Source organism: Ctenopharyngodon idella, chromosome 16 (genome assembly GCF_019924925.1).
Source record: "Ctenopharyngodon idella isolate HZGC_01 chromosome 16, HZGC01, whole genome shotgun sequence".
NCBI classification, from domain to species: Eukaryota; Metazoa; Chordata; class Actinopteri; order Cypriniformes; family Xenocyprididae; genus Ctenopharyngodon; species Ctenopharyngodon idella.
The window spans coordinates 25,455,908-25,473,855 of record NC_067235.1 but is presented as its reverse complement, the minus strand read 5'-3'; the positions used below and the strand labels follow the sequence as shown (position 1 = coordinate 25,473,855).

The window sequence follows — 17,948 nt, the reverse complement described above, 5'->3', positions numbered from 1 at the left end:
CCAGACCTTCTAGTGTAAACAATCTCAACGTTTCCATGGAAGTGAGGGGTGGCATGAGAGTCAGAGCCACAGTCTGACTAACCCAACAAACCCTGGCAAAGAGAACAAATTACAAAGATAACGCATTATAAAGATATAAACTTTTACTGACCAGTAAATGCATATGTAACTTACTACGAAATATAATATAAACCGTACTATGATGTCAAAACATTTATAAAAACTACTGAGAGAAAAAAAAATCCGTTATCAGTTAGCATCCTGTCCTGTACAGAAAACCTCACCCTGTTGAACAAGAAGGGCAGTTTGTTCACATTTTGTAAACAAGTATTTCCGTGATAGTCCATAAAATCATTGCACAGAAGACAGCAGTGTGGCCCAATACTGTTTGATGTACTGTGTGGAGGACGGCTCTTCTCAGAGGATTTGGAGATGATTGTCAATCTAGCTGCAAAGACTCTTTTTAAAATAGCTATTTTATAGTTGAGCCTCTTTTGTGTGACCTGTGGAACATCTCACACATTTACAGGCATATTGAGCCAATGATAACACAAGTAATATACTGATAAGATCACAGCTTAATTATTTGTCTAAATCAGCACTGTTATTTGATCAACGTTGGGTTAAAACATGCGATTTTATGCTTAAATCTGAGTGTAATCAGTCAGTATCTTAAATTAGATGAGAAATTAGTTTAAATTGAGACTTAAATCTAATTAAGACTTTTAGTTTGAAACACTTCAAAAAGCAGCGTTATCTTTTCTGAGCATCTGTACATCTTATCTTGAAAGCGCAGTCAACTTCTCCAGCAGATCTGTACAAATCCTCTCTTCTTTGGCTAAACAAAACCTTCTTTAGGCAGCGTTATCTCACATACTGCCAACCAGGGGCATCTAAAGTCTGGTATCATGAAACAAAAACACATCAGAAACTCCGAGACCACATATTTCTCTCTTGTTATGCCCTCTTTTTTCCTTCCTGAACAGATTTATATGAAATCCCTAATGAGACAACAAAAGGCAAATACAAGGACCATGAACAGAAAAGTCAGAGAAGAGAGTAAGAATGATTAGTTTCTGCTAACCCAAAACTTAATGGTCACAATGTCCAGTATTCAGTTTTCTCATACTGTCATAGTGTAATGCTGTCTATACCTTTATTATGCGGCATCATTCAAAATCATATACTGTACGTAAAATATAATGAAAATCACAGGGAAAACAAAATATAATTTATAAGTCCTTATATTTTATAAGTCCCATTTTATAAGTCCTTTCCTCTGACCATTTTAAACTCTTGGTTATTACTTAAGCAATTTTAATCATATTCATTAAATGAATGTTTACTTTTTCCCTTTGGGGTGTTTTTCATCATTAAATGTTTGGATACTCATGAAATAAATATGATGGAATCAGAAATCAACTCCGGACAGAAAAAGCTCCATCAACAGACTGAAAAAAAAAAATCAAATCCATCCATCAAACAGAAGAGTTTATCTCAACTGAACGCTGAAATACATATAAAATGAAAATATCTTCTCTGTGTATGAATGAATAACAGAGGCTTTAATATACTGCATAGCAAAAATATAGGTTTATATGGACTTGTTGAGGCAATTGAAGCTGAATAACAGAAAGTTATTAGTGATTACAATCCTATGTTGAAGAACAAAACCATGCTTAAGCAAAAAATACTCAGACTTTATTGAATATGTGTCAAGAGAATACATACAAGGTCCTCAAAATAAAATACTATGAATGAGATCATTAGAAGGTGAAATGGAAAGGCTTTCATTATGAGTTCCCTTGGATGTGAATACAGCAAAGTGAGGGAATGATCATGTCCTTAATACAAAAACACCAGGATTATCATTGCTAACAAGCTGAAGTTGTCCAATTTATAAAAGTGCTGCTGACAGAAAACTCTCTTGAGAAACCAATGAAATTGCAACACTGCCGCTGTACTTGAGGTGATTACAAATAAAGCCCATATCCTCCATGATGAGACTGTTTGCCCACTAGAGAATCTCCCTATTTGATCCATCAGTTACAATTGTAATCATTCTCAGTGTCTTCTGTGCCATTTAAATGATTCTCCAGTTCCTGTATGACGGCTTCCCTTCCCATTTGGTCGTTTCTCCTCTTTTCCATGATCAAGTCCTCTAAACTTTGAAAGTCCAAAACGTGACTTTTCTTTTCAGACAATTGCAGTTTCATCTTGTACGGCTGCTTTCCAATTCGAATCTCCCCTCCAATTTTAAATTCGCGTTTGCCAAACCTGCACCAGGCAGCGAAGCATTCAGAGTTCTTCCAGCAGATATCTCGCTCTTTCATCCCCACTTGCTCCATGGCATTCTGCACCACAACATCCGGGCTCAGCGCACGGAACTTATACAGGTCGTTTACAATTCTGCCCCGTTTACCTTGACTTGCGTCAAAAAGAAAGTCGCATTTAATCTCGTTTCTGTGCAAATGAACTACCTGTAGGTCGCCAACACATACCGCCCAGTGCGGGTACTGGCCGATAGCTACAAACTCCACCAGGTCACCGGGGTTGCACTTATTCGGTAAGTTCTCACACGACAGCGTTCCCACTTCGCCGAACCTGCTACTCCTTTCGTATATACACTCTTCGCGATAATATACCGCGCATTCTAATTCGTTGCGGCAGTCGTAATGTTTGACATCTTCCTTTTCTGTCTCATCGATGTTGTCCTCTTGCTCGTCGTCATCCGTGGAGAAAATATAAGACACACCGATCCGTGGAGTGTCGTCCTCTGGGTCGAATCCATTAGGGTCAGCCGTGGGTAATTCATTGTAATTCAAATGGGTAAGTTTCTCCACTTGATTCCCCATAACAATGTCCGAAACTCGTGAACAATTTCGCGTCCCACCTGTATAGGTCGGGATTTCAAAAACGCAACACGTAATCCGGCTTTGAAGCCCAGTTCAGATCTAAGTCCATGTCTTCTTTTTATCAGCGAATAGCTGTTTGGAGTAATTACGTGATGTGCGTTTTGGCATATCATACAGTTAACCGAACTGTTTGCAAGCAGTTAGAAATGTTGAGTTTCAGTCTGCGTTTCCGAACAGGTGCGTCTCACCTGCTCACTTCCTGGTGTGAACCGCAGACAGGGGAAGCCCATCAGACACTGAGGTGAACGCACGGGGAGTCCTGCGGTTAACGTCTTCTGTGAAGAAATTTTCTTTTGATGAGTTATTTCCTCTCTTTCCGCGTAATGGATAGTGCCCAGGGCTCTTTGAAGTTCTGGCAGAGGCAGTAAAAGCTCTCTGTGTAAAATAGTAGCGAGCACGGTAATGTTTACTCTAGGCACGGTCAGTTAAAGAAACAGCGCACAATTACACTGGAAGCGGATTTACGTTTTTCAATGAACTAAACTCACTGAGAGTCTACAGTTTAATGTTTACCTTTCTGTCCAGATGCTTATATTTTATAATATATCTACATAAAGACGTCAAATAGGAGAGTGGATGCCAGCCAACAGGTTTCTATTGGCTTAGTGTCTCATGTGACATATCTGAACTTTAAACTCAAACAATAAGCTGACATTTTCAGACATCATGATGACGCAATACTACAGAGTATGCCTACTACAGATATACTACAGGTCAGTTCTTTAAAATCTTAAATCTTTAATTGCTTATTATACAAAGGGTGCGATATAATGGACCCTTTTGCATTTCCGGGGTTCTCAGAAGCGCTGTCATATTGGGTAAACTTCTATAGCGGTGACAACAGCAAATATAATTTTTGTTTTCCCATTTGCTCCAATAGCAAAAGAAAAAAAATCCATGATAGCATTTCCATGACTTTCCAAAAGGGGGGAAAATATAGAGACTGATTACAGCAGGGAGAATGATGTGAAATTTGTCGTCACTCCCTTGGCCGTTGTATTAGAAGCACCCCTGCAGCAGTGTTAATTCGTTTTTTGTAATATAGAAATGTATATTAATCTTTTTTAAAATGACAACAGCCAATCACATTACTTCCAGCTTACTTGCTATGCTATGCTAGCTGTCATTCAATGATAAACAGAGCACACGCCTGCTTTGGTGCTTGAAAAGTTTTCAATTTTTGCCGCAAGCAACGCCAGTGACGTCATGCATTGCTGAACTGAATTGTGGGTTCTTTTGCGCTGCATCATTGGCGTTGCTTGCGGCAGAAGTTGAAAAATGCAGCAGGCGTGTACTCTGTTTATCATTGAGTGACAGTGATACAATGCAGGCGTGTACTCAGTTTAACATTGAATGACCGCTAGCATAGCATAGCATGTAAGTTAGCTGGAAGTAATGTGATTGGCTGTTGTCACTATGATGGTCACGTCAGCACCAAGCTTCGGAGACGCCCTCTGTCAAGCATCCATGTTGACACTGGACAAAGCGTCGCATCGTGCTGCTTGTGTCTGGTGTAGACAACTGCATCCAAAATCGTGTATTGTCTGAGTAGGTACTACATTTGAATTTGAATTTACTTCGCCGCAATTTAAAAAGTATACTCCTAAGTAGTATGAAAAAGGGACTTTGGTACGTCCGAATTTAAGACGAGTCATTTAACTTGGCGGCCGTCTTTGAAACGCCTCTCGGGCATGCAAGTCCAGCTCCTATCTCTTTGAATGGGGAAACATCAAATTCTCCAAAGCTATTTGCCAAGCTTTAAATTAAATTTCATATTTGAAATCACCAATGCAATCTGACTACAACTGTCTCACAAATTTTGTTTCTAAACCTCGAATCATGACAAAAAACGGTATTTTTCACGCTGGATCAAGCTAATGCGCATGCGCAGTCCTAAAGTGCGCATCTCTTGTGTCTCATTTTGGAGGCGCACGTCTGACTGTTTCTATAGAAACCGGAGCTTCTAACGGCCGTGACGCAATGACTTTACCAATTTAAAAGGCGGAACTTATTCCGCCATATTGCGAGTTGCACTTTTCTCCCATTCAAAACAATACGAGTGACGCGTCTTGTTATTCTATAGTCTTTGGACGTACTACATCCGCCATGTTGCTACTGTCGCATGACTTGCCAGCATCAGTTGCGTCACTTCACTTCCATTCATTAATCCTCTTCCGTGGCCTCATGGGATAGTAAAGTGTCCATCGAATGCGCACTTAAGAATCTCGGCGGAAGGAGTAGGTCATCAAGGGACTTTTCGCCTACTGTTTTTCTAATACTATGTATTCGGAAATACTTTTGGCGTACTGTTTTTCACCTACTACATAAGAAAGTATATTAGGAAGTATATAGCAAAAAAGTGTTACCCTACTTTTTTGTGAAGAGATACTGTAACCAACAGCTTTTTGATTGCTGTTTTTAGTGGGCAGTGCATTAACAATATACTGTCATTATATATTACGTTATTATAATTAGACATTACAAATATATTTTGTCATTAAATTTTGATATAAAATCCTTAAACAAAATTAAGCACTTAAATATATATTGCAAAAATTAAAAAATGCAAATCAGTAAAATTACTGACAAGAAAAATTGGACATGATATAAGAAATTAAGACAGTACAACAATTTGAATGAACAGTACTGTACATCTGTTTGCATTTGTGAAAAATTATATAATGGTGTCTACCCTGAATAAAGTCCTTTATTGCGTTCTTCACTTTGAATACAGTGGCAGCATCTTCAGAGGCGTCTCCCATGATGTACTTCAGCTTTTGGTATCCAGTCCAGGGCAGGAGGGTCTGCAGTGTTTTGTCCTGTGTTGTGGATTGCCAAACAGCTAGCCTCTGGCTGTCAGTCCATCACCCCCAGTGCAGGGGTTTCTCTTGCCCAGAAGCGTGCCTCAGCTCTTAATTACCTAACGTAACAGCTGGCCAGTGAGTCTACCTTGTATTTGCTCACTCCAGTGCGGAGATATCTGGCTGTCGCCGTGAGGCATATCACCAGTTACAAGCCAGGTGTCCATTTCCCAGTGCCACATCAAAAAAAAAACAAATTCCTACAGCCTCCTGACAGTCTCTTCAGACCAGACACACCTGCTCCCTTAATATTTAAGCATTAATATTAAATTTCATATTGTGCTTATATAATGAATTATATATGTGCCAAAAACAGATGTACTTTAACATTTTTATGTTGATAGTGTAGCCTACAAAAGACACCGCTTTATGATTCAGCAATCAATCTTCAGAGTGACATTTCACTGAAGCCTTATGTTAAAAAGATCCACACACCCCTCATCTCCATCCTGGTGAGTAAACAGAGGAATTTCAACTACCTGACATTTCAGTATTGGTCCGACAAAACCACAGTGTTCGAACTCTACAAAGATATTTTTTTTAAGTTTCCTTCACCCGAGAGCCTGTACTCGGGCCATTTTGAATGCCAAGGCACCTTGTGTCAGTATGCCTGTGACACCGTATGAAGCTGTCTGCCACCGCTGAGGATATAAAGATAAACAGCGTTGCCTTCACACTGACTCGCTCAGTGAAAGAACTCATTATTTAGTTTCCTCAACTGTTAAAAAAAGACGTCTGGAACACAACACCACCAAGAGTAAACAAAATAGGGTGAAAGTGCCAAACTAGTGGGAATGTGTCTTATGTTTTTGTTTCCAGTGGCTATGCACTGGTTACATCAGAAGAATTTTAAGCAGCTAATAGTAAGCCCCTTAAGATCCCTCTTTCTCTCTCTAGGTTTCCAAAGGCAGCTGCACTCCATCAAAGGTGTATTATTGCTGAAGGTGCATGGTGTGTGTCTGTTTGTGTCATGCCGATGAAGCCTACCAGAAGCCTGGATTGGCTGCAGAGAGAGAAATGAAAAGAAGGCGGAGAAGATCGGCAGGTGACAAAAAGTTGAGGTGAAAATGACAAAGGTATGTAATGTTATTGAACGCAACTGTTATGTGCAGTTCCATTGTCCCACAATTACACTGATATTTGTTTTTCTTTAATGAATAGAGCTGTGTGTTGTCTTGTAATACACTGCAGATTAGCTAAAAAAAATCATGAAACCACTTTTAGGTAAGCTAGTTTAGTGATCACTAATATTGAGTGCAGTGAAACATTTATTTGTCTAATCATAATACCCAACATGTGTGACGACTATTAGGACACATTTTTTCTCAGGAAGTTCATAAGTATCATTTGAGCTGCACTGACCTCTAGAGGAACATGACATTTTAGCTCTCATGTCACACAGTAATATGTCAGCAGGCTTAAAATAGTGTTCCTGTAGACCAGAGCCTTTCAAACTGGGGTCCAGGGACACCCCAGAGGGCTGCAAAGAGGTGGTAGGGTCTCTTTATTTACAAAATGAATTTTTTAGAGCTGTTAATGTATGCATTTAAGATATTAGTGAAATATGTTTAACATAATTTTTTATGTTCACATTCACTAAGTCTAAGATTACATTCTGGTCTGAAATCAAATCAAGATATTAATTGCTATATATATATATATATGTTAGTATTAGTGTAATGACAATGTAATTGGATTAAAATATCCATAAAACACTAGAATAATGTTATATATTTTGACTTGTATACTTACATTATCCCAAATGTTTCCAACAATGTTTAAATCCGCAATTTTAACCAGTGTAATGGCCCGTGTCATTGTTTCGCCTGTCAATGACGTTGTATGTATCTGCGTTACCCTCAATTTCTAGTTTTACTTCAGTAGAAACCATGGAAACACCAAAGACGCTTTATATAATGTGTTTTATTAGACAGGTGAGCAACTGTTTGGATACCGTTATCTACAGAAAAGGAATCATTGTTTTATAGCTCAACACGGTTAGTCTTGTGTTTTCTCTTGTTTTTGTTATTTACCGCGAGTAACATGTTTGTACCCAAAAAGTAAATCAGACAACACTATTTTGTCAAGTGGCTAACATAGCATAATCAGGAAGAGCTTTATTTGTAGTAACAGTAATGTTGCATTTTCTCCACCATACAGTGTTTTAAAATGAATTGCATGACATGTAGCAACACAAGTCATCTAGCTTTTATTAATATGATACTAATATCAATCTAGCTTACTGCAATGTGCAGCAAATGTCTCATACCAACCACCGAGCTAATGCACAAAATCGCATTATAACAACTTTCAACACACTCAAATGTATTTAGTATGATTGTTTTGACCAAGGAAAACAACGCTGCATTACCTAACGATTTTAATTTGCTAAATAAAGTGACCTGTATAAGTAGTAATTCAGCACTTGCGGCTATTTCATTAGAATGAAATAAAATGATGTAAATTTAATTGATCAAACGTAACCGTAACCAAGTTCAGGGAAGAAGGAGGCAGATGTTAAACGTAACATTAATCATAAAGTATGCATAAGCAACCAAACGAATGGAGCGGCAGCAGCCGACAGCGGCATATAAGCATAATAAAAACAGCAACGTCCCAGGCTCTCGGCCACACACAGCTTCTTACCTCAGTAACATTAATAAAACTTTAATACCTTAGCTCATCCATGAACATGATTTTTGCCTGAGTCTTGTCGGATTGCTGTGCATTGGCTGTGGATGTGAAGAGGACAACTCCCATGATTCCATGCTCATTCATGGCGTCATCAAGCTACGCCTTTGTTATTGTTTTGAATAAGTGGCCTCTAGCAGTGAAACTTATGTACTGTGCCTTTAATAATATTAAATTTAATATTTTCCTCACACAATATAAATGGATTTTTACACATAAAAATATACAGCTGCCTTAATATTTATTAACGGCGTCTCTCACAAAGACTATTGTATTTGGTCCTTAGCATCAAGAAGTTTGAAAACCCTTGCTGTAGACAACAATGTTGTTAAAGTTCCAGTAGTTTGCTTCATTTCACAAGGATTTTCTTTGAAATTCTCATTATTGCATTTGTTAACACTGTAAAATGCCCATACTGGACTGCTGATTACATGACAGCTGCTTTGTTTGCTCTAAACTTCAAAGAAAAAGCTTTAGTATTTGTTGTGTGGTGATAGTGATCAGAACTTTTGCCACCACTCAGAAAGTGGAACATTCTCTCCAGGCCTTATCAAAAAAAAAAAAAAAAAAAGGCCAGAAGAAGTAGGTCATTCAGATCTGACACATGACCCAATTTGCTATCTCACTATTTTTTATGTTCCCTTAAATTTCTGTATGAGCGAAGCAAACTATGTAATATATCACTGTCATATTCTGATCTTTTAGAGGTCAGCCTGCAATTCCTAATGGACATATTGCATTTTGCATTGCAACTCTATCAGTGGCATCAACTAAAATGATAATATTGTAGAGCAACATGCACAAGCACTTGTTGCAAGAATCTACCCAAATAAATGTTACGCAAAAAAAATGCAAATATAGTCTTTTGTGCTGTAGAGAGAGGCTCTTGTTTTATGGTAGTCTGTTTTTGAAATGTCTGTTGCAGCATTTGAGGAGGATCACAAAGGAGTCCATAATGGGAACCAAAAGATGAAAGTGCTCTTCAAAATGCATCAGACATTGTGCCTTAATATATCGAAAACCCATGCTTGTTTCTATTACGACTACTTTTCGCTCTTCTCATAATGCATCGCAAAGAGAAATTTGTAATAGGCGCTGTTTTGGTTAGTGTCAATTATTTTAATGTACAAAGGCTTTTGTTCATAGAACATGCAGGAGTAACACACATATAAACAAAATGCAGCTCTTTTACATGTAGATTATAAGAATAAGAAATGAGATATCATATAAAGGTATATTCTAAGCTATAAAATAATTCATTATATTATTTAAAAATATTAAAATATTTTATATAATTATAATACAATATAATTTAATTAATATATTTTATTTATTTATAATATAATAGTATAACAATGTTATTAATATATTTATATATAGTAATAATAGTGAGGAATACAAATGGCAGAAGATTTTTGGAAAATCAAGTCTAGAGGTCATAACTCTCCATCTCTTGGTGTGACTGTTATTTACCCTTCATTTCCTCATGCAGTGATAAGCAGGGTTAATCAGTGAGGATGCTCTCCCTGAGGCACAGACGCTCTGGAATTGAGTGCTTAGCATGAGATAATTAACAAATGCAGACTCACAGACTCACAGTAAAACATGTGGATGTTGTAGAACAGAGATGATCTTAGCATTGCTTTGTACCTCACAAGATATGTAAAGTATCTATAGGCTTTAAAGTGCCCCTATTACGGATTTTTGAAAATAACCTTTCATGTATTGTGTAACATAGCGAGTGAATCAAGTGAATGAAAACATCCTGCAAATTTTTAAATCTGAAAGTGCACCGTATATAAAGTTATTGTCTCTCAAAAGTAAGAGTCGACTCAGAGTCAATTAAACGAGTCGCTTGTAAAACGAATCCCAAACCGTTTCGTTGTGACGTCACAATGAAACATTAGCATATTGCCCGCCCACTTATTGTGCGCGCAGATGCAATTCATTTTTTTCAACAAAACCACAGCAGTACAATCTTTTGTTGTGTTCCCGTCATTTTACTGACGACTGCTTCTCAAACCTCGGGGAGTTTAACGCAGGATTCACAAAACGCTTGGTCTTAAAATATGGCTCAATGCCCAGTTTATTTGGACCAGCTTGCTCCTCTGAATCTCAACCTGTAAGTATGATTAATAATTGATGTTTATATTTTCTAGCGATTGTTCAAAATTCGTAGTTTTGTATGTTATGTTGTTTAACGTACACCCTAGTCTGTAATGTTAGGTCTCCTGCTAACTGGCTAACTCAAGTTTCTGTAGTTCTGCTATTCAGATGTGGGTCCAATATTGTCTAAAAATGTGTCGATTAATGCAGCTTGTCTGTCTTATTACTTGAAGTAATGATTAAGAATGGAGCACGACTTTTGTTTACAAGTCTAATGCATTAACAGCTATTCAGCTTTTTTTCCCTCTGCGTTTTTATTATTACAGTAGAGTAGAGCTCTATCTGTATTGTAATAGGATGTTAAGAGGCTAGTCTGTGCTAACTAGTTGAAGTATTCTCTCTGTAAATGGTAAACACTCATTGTAATGTCAAACAATGATATAGCCATTTTTCTTTGTTAATAGTTATGATGAAAAAGTCTGTGTTCACATCTGGCCTAAATGTTTATCTTATGTTTAGAGGTTTTTAGATTCGCTTGGCATTCTGATACAGTTCCCACAGGTGCACCTACATAAAGTATAACAGTGACGCTGCTATCACGTCTTATAAATAATGCAAACTAAGGTGACACTAACCATAGAGAAACATCCTACTGCAGTCGTGATTGCGAATCAGTTTCTGGTTGATCGACTACTTCAGACGTTTCATCGTCGGACTCGGGCTCAAATTGATATGGTAAAATCGATGCTATCTTTTCTGTCCATACATTGATACAACGTCTTGCGAATTGATAGCTGTCATTCAGTTATGGCAATGTGTGCGTGGTGCGTGCAGTAGACCAATCACAAAGGATTGGACCATCTGACCAATCAGAGCAGTGTAGGCTCACTGAAAGGAGGGGTTTAGAGAGACTGATTCTTTGAACTGCTTCTAACGAATCGTTTACAAAACATTGAGAACTGAGGTGAAATTAAATGTATATTATGAGAAAACGAAAGTGTTTTTTGACCTTGTGTGCATGTAAACCTGTTGTAGGAGACTCCCAAAACAATATTAGGAACCTTAATAGGGGCACTTTAAGTGGGCTTTAATGAGTTCTCTTGACAGGTTACATATCAAGATTTCTACGAAGAGACAGCTATTTTCATAAACGGCAGCTCTGGAGAATTTAAGGTCCCAACGTTCTCTGCTACAGAACATCATAGGCATTCTCATGATTTTACTGGTAATGTATTGCCTGCCTTGTGGTTGAAGTTCAAAGGGATTACTCAAGCCATTCATTTCTAGCCCTACAATGGGTAGGGAGGAGCAGGAATTTGTTTACCATGAATTTCTTAACCTGACATTCTAGTTTTCCATCATTTTGTTTTTTCAATTTCAGGGGTTTGTACATTGATGGCAATGCTAGGGTAGACAGTGAAATAATACCAACAGAATCAAACCATGTAATACAGGATGTTTAAAATATATAAAATATATAATCTCAGATCAGTTTCTTCATTTTTCTTCATCACATCTTTGTTTCTTTGTCCATTACAAGGTTTAAGGACATCATGCTTTGAAAATAATCAAAATATATTTATTATATTGTTAAAATATTTTTTTTAAGATTAGTAAAAGCAAGATGATATGATTCTTGATATGAAATCTACATTTATCTGTTGTTGTTGTTGTTGTTGTTGTTTTTCTGTTTGATCAAATGTAGATACTGTTAGTTTGTTGCTTGTATTAACAACATATTATACGGTACATGAGAACATATTTATTTGAAGTTGTGGAACATTTTAGCTTACAGCATGTGAAACAGATGACAGCACAGGTGCAACTATTGCATAATGCCTCTCAGGTCACAAGACACCCCAGTACAGGGAACTAACACTAGATGGCACTGTTTATCTAATGCTTTTTTTCTGAAGGCCCACAGTAGTTCATGCAAAGAATCTTATTGTTAAAATTGTAAAACTGTTTAAATTATTTAATAAGAGTTATAGAGCTATAGATTTGTTTAGTTTTTGTACCTATATTAATAAACAAAACAGTTTATTAATGCTTATGCAACTTCATACGCCTACAATGCAACCTAAGTGCAGAACACTAAATTACCAAAACTTTGTTCAAACAATAACCCAATCACTCTGCGCTGTCTAATTTATATCTGCGCATGTTTGGCTTCAAAACTTTCAGCTGTTATGTCTCCTCATTCTGAGCCTTCATCATCCCAGTGCTGTAGTAACACAATGCTGGCTTTTGAAGGGATTAGTTTAAAAACGGGGGTCAAGTACACAGCAAACTCTTAGAATAGCTTTTGGACCAAGTGGTGTTGTTTACAGCCTCAGTAAACATACACAAGTGAAGCATGGAGCAATTCAGACATGCTATGCAGACAGTGAAGAAACTTGTGTTATGGAAAAACAGAGGGGGTGAGGGCATACCACGAGGAGGTGTTAGCGGTACTAGCTCTAGTTCTGACAGAGAAGAGAGATTTCTATTTTTAGGGAGACTGGAATGTACACTGAGGCCTCTCGGAGGATTTCTGAACAACAAATAACATACCACGGTCGCCCCAGTCTCTATAAACATCCACCTGCCAAACTCAGAAAGTGAACAACTTTCAGAAGTGTTTTTGAAAACAGAGGGACAAGTTTGAGCTCTGCTTGAGTTTTGATGATACATAGATATTTACAGGACTATCTAGAATGTGCTTTAAATCAGCTGAGACAAGGTAAGGCAAGATATGGCTGACACATCAGGTCTGCAAGCAGATGCTTTGACTGCAGGCACAACAATTCCCATGTAGTTTGTTGATAACTGCATGGCATTTTGGTGTGTTTGTCATGGTATGTCAGTCCTCAGGCAAACTGCACTGCTCTAGTCTTGGAAGATTAATCTAACTGTGATGATGAACGTGCAGAATTGTTAATTAAGTAAATGTTGTCTGGCTATAAAGTATGATGATGGGGAATCATTTTCTTGCTGCCATTCCTTTGATTTCTTAAAATGTGCAATTGCAGATTATTTTAAAATGTGCACTGAATAATATGTGTGCTGGACTGTTTCACGGATGCAACTTTACACTCGTGTTCAAGCATGTCATTGTATCAGTCATATAATTTTTATTTATTATGTAATTATCATTAATCATTTATACTCTTACATGTATTTACACACACATACATATGTATACTGTGTGTATAAAAGCTAAAAGATGCATAAACGTGCAAAAATAATATCACTTAAATTTTCAAAATCACTAGATTTTAGAAATGAAATGGTTATACAAAATGCATCTGAACTGCTGCCATAAGAGTTTTTATATGCACAAGAAAAATGTATTTTGCCATTGTGGTAACCAATATCCTAATTAAAGAAAATATGTTATGATTATAAACGTTTTGTCTTTTCTTCACAGCTTAGATGGTCCAATATCAGAAGTCCTGCATTTTAAAGACAAAGACCTGATCTCCAGCCTCCTTCTGGAGCTGAACGCCTTGAGGAAGGACCAAATTCTCACTGATGTTGTTCTTTACTCTGAGGGCAAAGAGATCCCATGTCACCGCAATGTTCTGGTGTCCAGCAGCCCCTACTTCTACGCTATGTTCTGCAGCTGCTTCCTGGAGACCCAGAAGCCCCGGATAGACCTCAAAGGTGTTCCTTATGACATTCTTATGGGTATAGTAGAGTATGTTTACACAGGGTCCATCAGCATCACCATGGAGCAGGTTCTCCCTCTGATGCAAGCCGCATCTATGCTTCAGTATGGAAGACTTTTTGAGGCCTGCTCGACCTTCCTGCAGACCCAGCTCAGTCCGGACAACTGCCTGAGCATGATCCGGCTCTCTGAAATCCTGCATTGCTCTAGCTTGCAGGAAAAAGCGAGAGAACTGGCTGTCAAGAGCTTCTCCGATGTGGTGGTCTCCGAGGACTTCTGCGAACTCTCTCTACCCGAATTAGTGAGCTACTTGGAGGACGACAAACTGTGTGTTGAGGAGGAACAAGTATTTGAGACTCTTCTAGCTTGGATCCACCACGACCCATTCTCCAGACGTGGCACTATCCACGACTTGTTCCGTCGTGTGAGGCTGAGACACGTCCATCCTTCATATCTTTTCCAGTTTATTGCCAATGACCCTCTAGTCCAGTCGTCTTCATTATGCACAGAAATTATTGAATCCGTTCGTCGTCTTCTTTTTTCTGTTGGCACTCATTGCCCTGGTGATCTTGAGTCCCTTTGGGCAGTGCCACGACGGCAAAACTGCAAGGAGGCGCTTGTAGTAGTGGGAGGTCGTAAGAACGGTGAGCGGACATCTCGTGAGGCGCTTCTTTACGACGAGCAGACTCGCTGCTGGCAGTGTCTCGCAAAAATCCCGCTGCGCCTTTACCGGCCCTCTTATGTCTGCATGCACAGCATCCTTTATGTGCTCGGGGGCTTAACCATGAGAGCAGAAGGGCAGTGCACAGCTAGCAACAACGTGTACACGCTTTCTCTGAAAACAAACCAGTGGAGAACTGGAGAACCAATGCTGACGCCTCGATACGCCCATCAGAGCTCCACCTACCTGCATTTCATTTTCGTTCTGGGTGGATTGACGGCTGACGGACAGCTGTCCAATGAGGTAGAGCGATACGACACCATGTTCAACCAATGGGAGGTCATGGCCCCCATGCCCACTGCAGTTTTGCACCCAGCTGTAGCCGCACATGACCAGAGAATATACATCTTCGGAGGGGAAGACGCCATGCAGAAACCAGTTCGAATGATCCAGGTTTGATATTTCAGGCTTTTTGGGATGTTTAGTTGTATAGAAAATAAATGTCAATGATTTTGCAGTGGTAAGAGATGTTTGTTCCTGATAGGTGTACCACATAGGAAGGAATCTTTGGTATAGGATGGAAAACAGGACGGTGAAGAACGTCTGTGCACCAGCTGCAGTGATCAATGATAAAATCTACATTGTAGGCGGTAAGGAGGCTTTTTTTTTTTTTTTGGTAGTATTGTAAATATAATGTTCCTGCAAGTTGGTCTTAAAGCCACCATGAAGTCAGAATTGACAATTCTGTTTAAATTTATTGCATACTAGAAGATCCCTCTCCTCCAGCAACCTGTCACTCATATGAGATTGCAGCAGTTAGCAAATGACAACAATCCGATTAATTCCCGCCTTACTTTTTTTCTTGTTGGAGAAGCCGTTTTACTACAAATACATTATTAAATGTACTACCATTAAATTTTGGAATAATTAAGAGGTTTTTGAAAGGAAAAAATGATTTCTGAAGGATCATGTGACACTGAAGACTGGAGTAATGGCTGCTTTACTCCAAAAATAAAGCATCTGAAAATTCAGCTTTGCCAACACATGAATAAATTACATTTTGAAATATTCAAATAGAAAACAGTTATTTTAAATTATATATTATAGTAATAATATTTCACAATGTTACTGTTTGTACTGTATTTTTGATCAAATAAATGCAGCCTTGGTGAGCATCAGAGACTTGTTAATTATTCCAAAACATTTGACCAGTAGTGTACATCACAATAGGGAAGCCAGTCACAATTTCCATTTCATGCCAACATTAACTTCTTTTTTTATTTTATTTAACAGGCTATACAAGAAGGATGGTAGCCTATGATGTGAAAACCAACAGGTTTGAAAAATGTGAAAATATGAAGGCCAGGAAGATGCATCACTCTGCTGCTGTTGTGAATGACAAGATCTATGTCACGGGGGGCCGCTTCATTAACGGTCACGAGAGTGTGGAGGACTCGGACGACTTTGACTGCTATGACCCAAAGACAGACTCATGGGTGTCGATGGGAACTTTGCCATTCAAGCTATTTGACCATGGCTCAGTAAATCTGGTCTATCTCTCTGATAAGTTTTTGCCTACGTGAATGTATTAATGTGATAGTGTAGTTTATTCACATCATACAGGCTTAAATATGTCTCTCCAACCAAAATGGAGAGCATATTAAGATAGCAAAGCAATGAGAGACACACATTTTTCGAAGCTCTTTGTCAGTGTTTGCACACGTTGCTTTTTGAATGTGTGTGAGGTTATTAGTTAAATAACTATTAAAAGTTATTAAAATAGTTGAAATTGCCAAATAGCTGGCCGATATTTAAAATTAAGCTTGGACTATGTAGCAAATGCAAGTGTGGTACTTTTTCAGCTTGATTTTTAAGTGTCTTTTAGATCACCTTGTTTAATGAACAATTAAATAATATTAGTGTTTACTACAGAATACACATTACCTTTGAAATTCTGTACTGTATTACTTTGCACTTGACACTGAATAGTTGCACATTGTTTACGTGTACTTTTATTTAAACACATTCCTGCATTTTGTAAATTGATTATTTATTCATGTTTTTTAACATCCACTTCTTTTGTGTGTTATTTGTAAGATGGCTTATCTGACTGTATAGTATTTAAAGGGATAGTTCACCCAAAAAAATAAATCCTGTCATCATTTGCTCAGCCTCATGTTGTTCTAAACCTGTATGACTTTCTCTCTTGTGCAGAACATTAAAAAAAAACTATAAAAGAAAAACTGGAATGATAATTTCATTGTATGAACTATGAAACACTTTCTTTATATTTCCACAGAAGAAAGAAACTAATACAGAAAGTTTGGAATGACAAGAGCGTAATTAAAATTATAAAATTCTATTTTCGGTGAATTATTCCCTTAATGGTTAAGTAAAAAAAATCCTCTTCCTGCCAAACAATTTAAATTTTTGTATAATAATGTATTTGTTATACTATTTATTTGATCGTTTATATGTAATATCTATTCAATTTGAAATTAAATGCTTTTTAAAATCATGTTCTGATGTGATCTATACATCATTTGAAATAGAGATGAAACTCATATGACATGCCACAAAAGGTGTGAGGACGCAAGACAGCAGATGTGTGAGAGAAATGTGTGTCTGAGTATGTGTCATTGCCTGTCTGTGTCTCACATGTCTTCCTGTCACTCTCAGTTAGACTGTAACAGGTGTTGGCATGCCCAGACACAAAACAGTGAATTGCAAAGAAGACTGTGATGAGCCATTAAGGGACTTGCTACTGTATTGTGAATGCTGTGATATGTGAAATTCACAATACACATTTCACTTTATCAACACTCCAACTAACCTTAACATGTTTATACAAGTCTAAGTGACTATGTGCTTTTATTAGACACATAATATATCTTGCATTAGGCAATAATCATGTTCCGTTAACTCACTGACATGTAAGGATGATAAAAATGTGGTCAGCAAAGTCTGTGTTACGATTACCCAACGCACTGTGAGATCTATAGTACTACATGTGCTGCTTGGGGTTTGCATTGATTAAACTACATCAAGCCTGTTCATATCTGAAC

The 17,948-nt window shown here is 37.8% G+C and overlaps 2 protein-coding genes across 2 annotated transcripts; one reads left to right on the top strand and one right to left on the bottom strand.

The window, feature by feature from the left end:
- Positions 1–1,679: 1,679 nt before the first annotated feature.
- Positions 1,680–3,592, bottom strand: lratd2b (LRAT domain containing 2b). Its single transcript, XM_051864371.1, has one exon. The coding sequence runs from the start codon at positions 2,853–2,855 to the stop codon at positions 2,043–2,045; it is 813 nt and encodes a 270-aa protein (XP_051720331.1). The 5' UTR covers positions 2,856–3,592; the 3' UTR covers positions 1,680–2,042.
- An 8,668-nt stretch (positions 3,593–12,260) lies between these two features.
- klhl38b (kelch-like family member 38b) lies at positions 12,261–17,126 on the top strand. The gene is made up of 4 exons (XM_051864354.1): positions 12,261–13,295; positions 13,983–15,336; positions 15,428–15,533; positions 16,177–17,126. Exons 1-4 carry the CDS (start codon positions 13,270–13,272, stop codon positions 16,464–16,466), a joined length of 1,776 nt encoding a protein of 591 aa, XP_051720314.1. The 5' UTR covers positions 12,261–13,269; the 3' UTR covers positions 16,467–17,126.
- Positions 17,127–17,948: the final 822 nt, after the last annotated feature.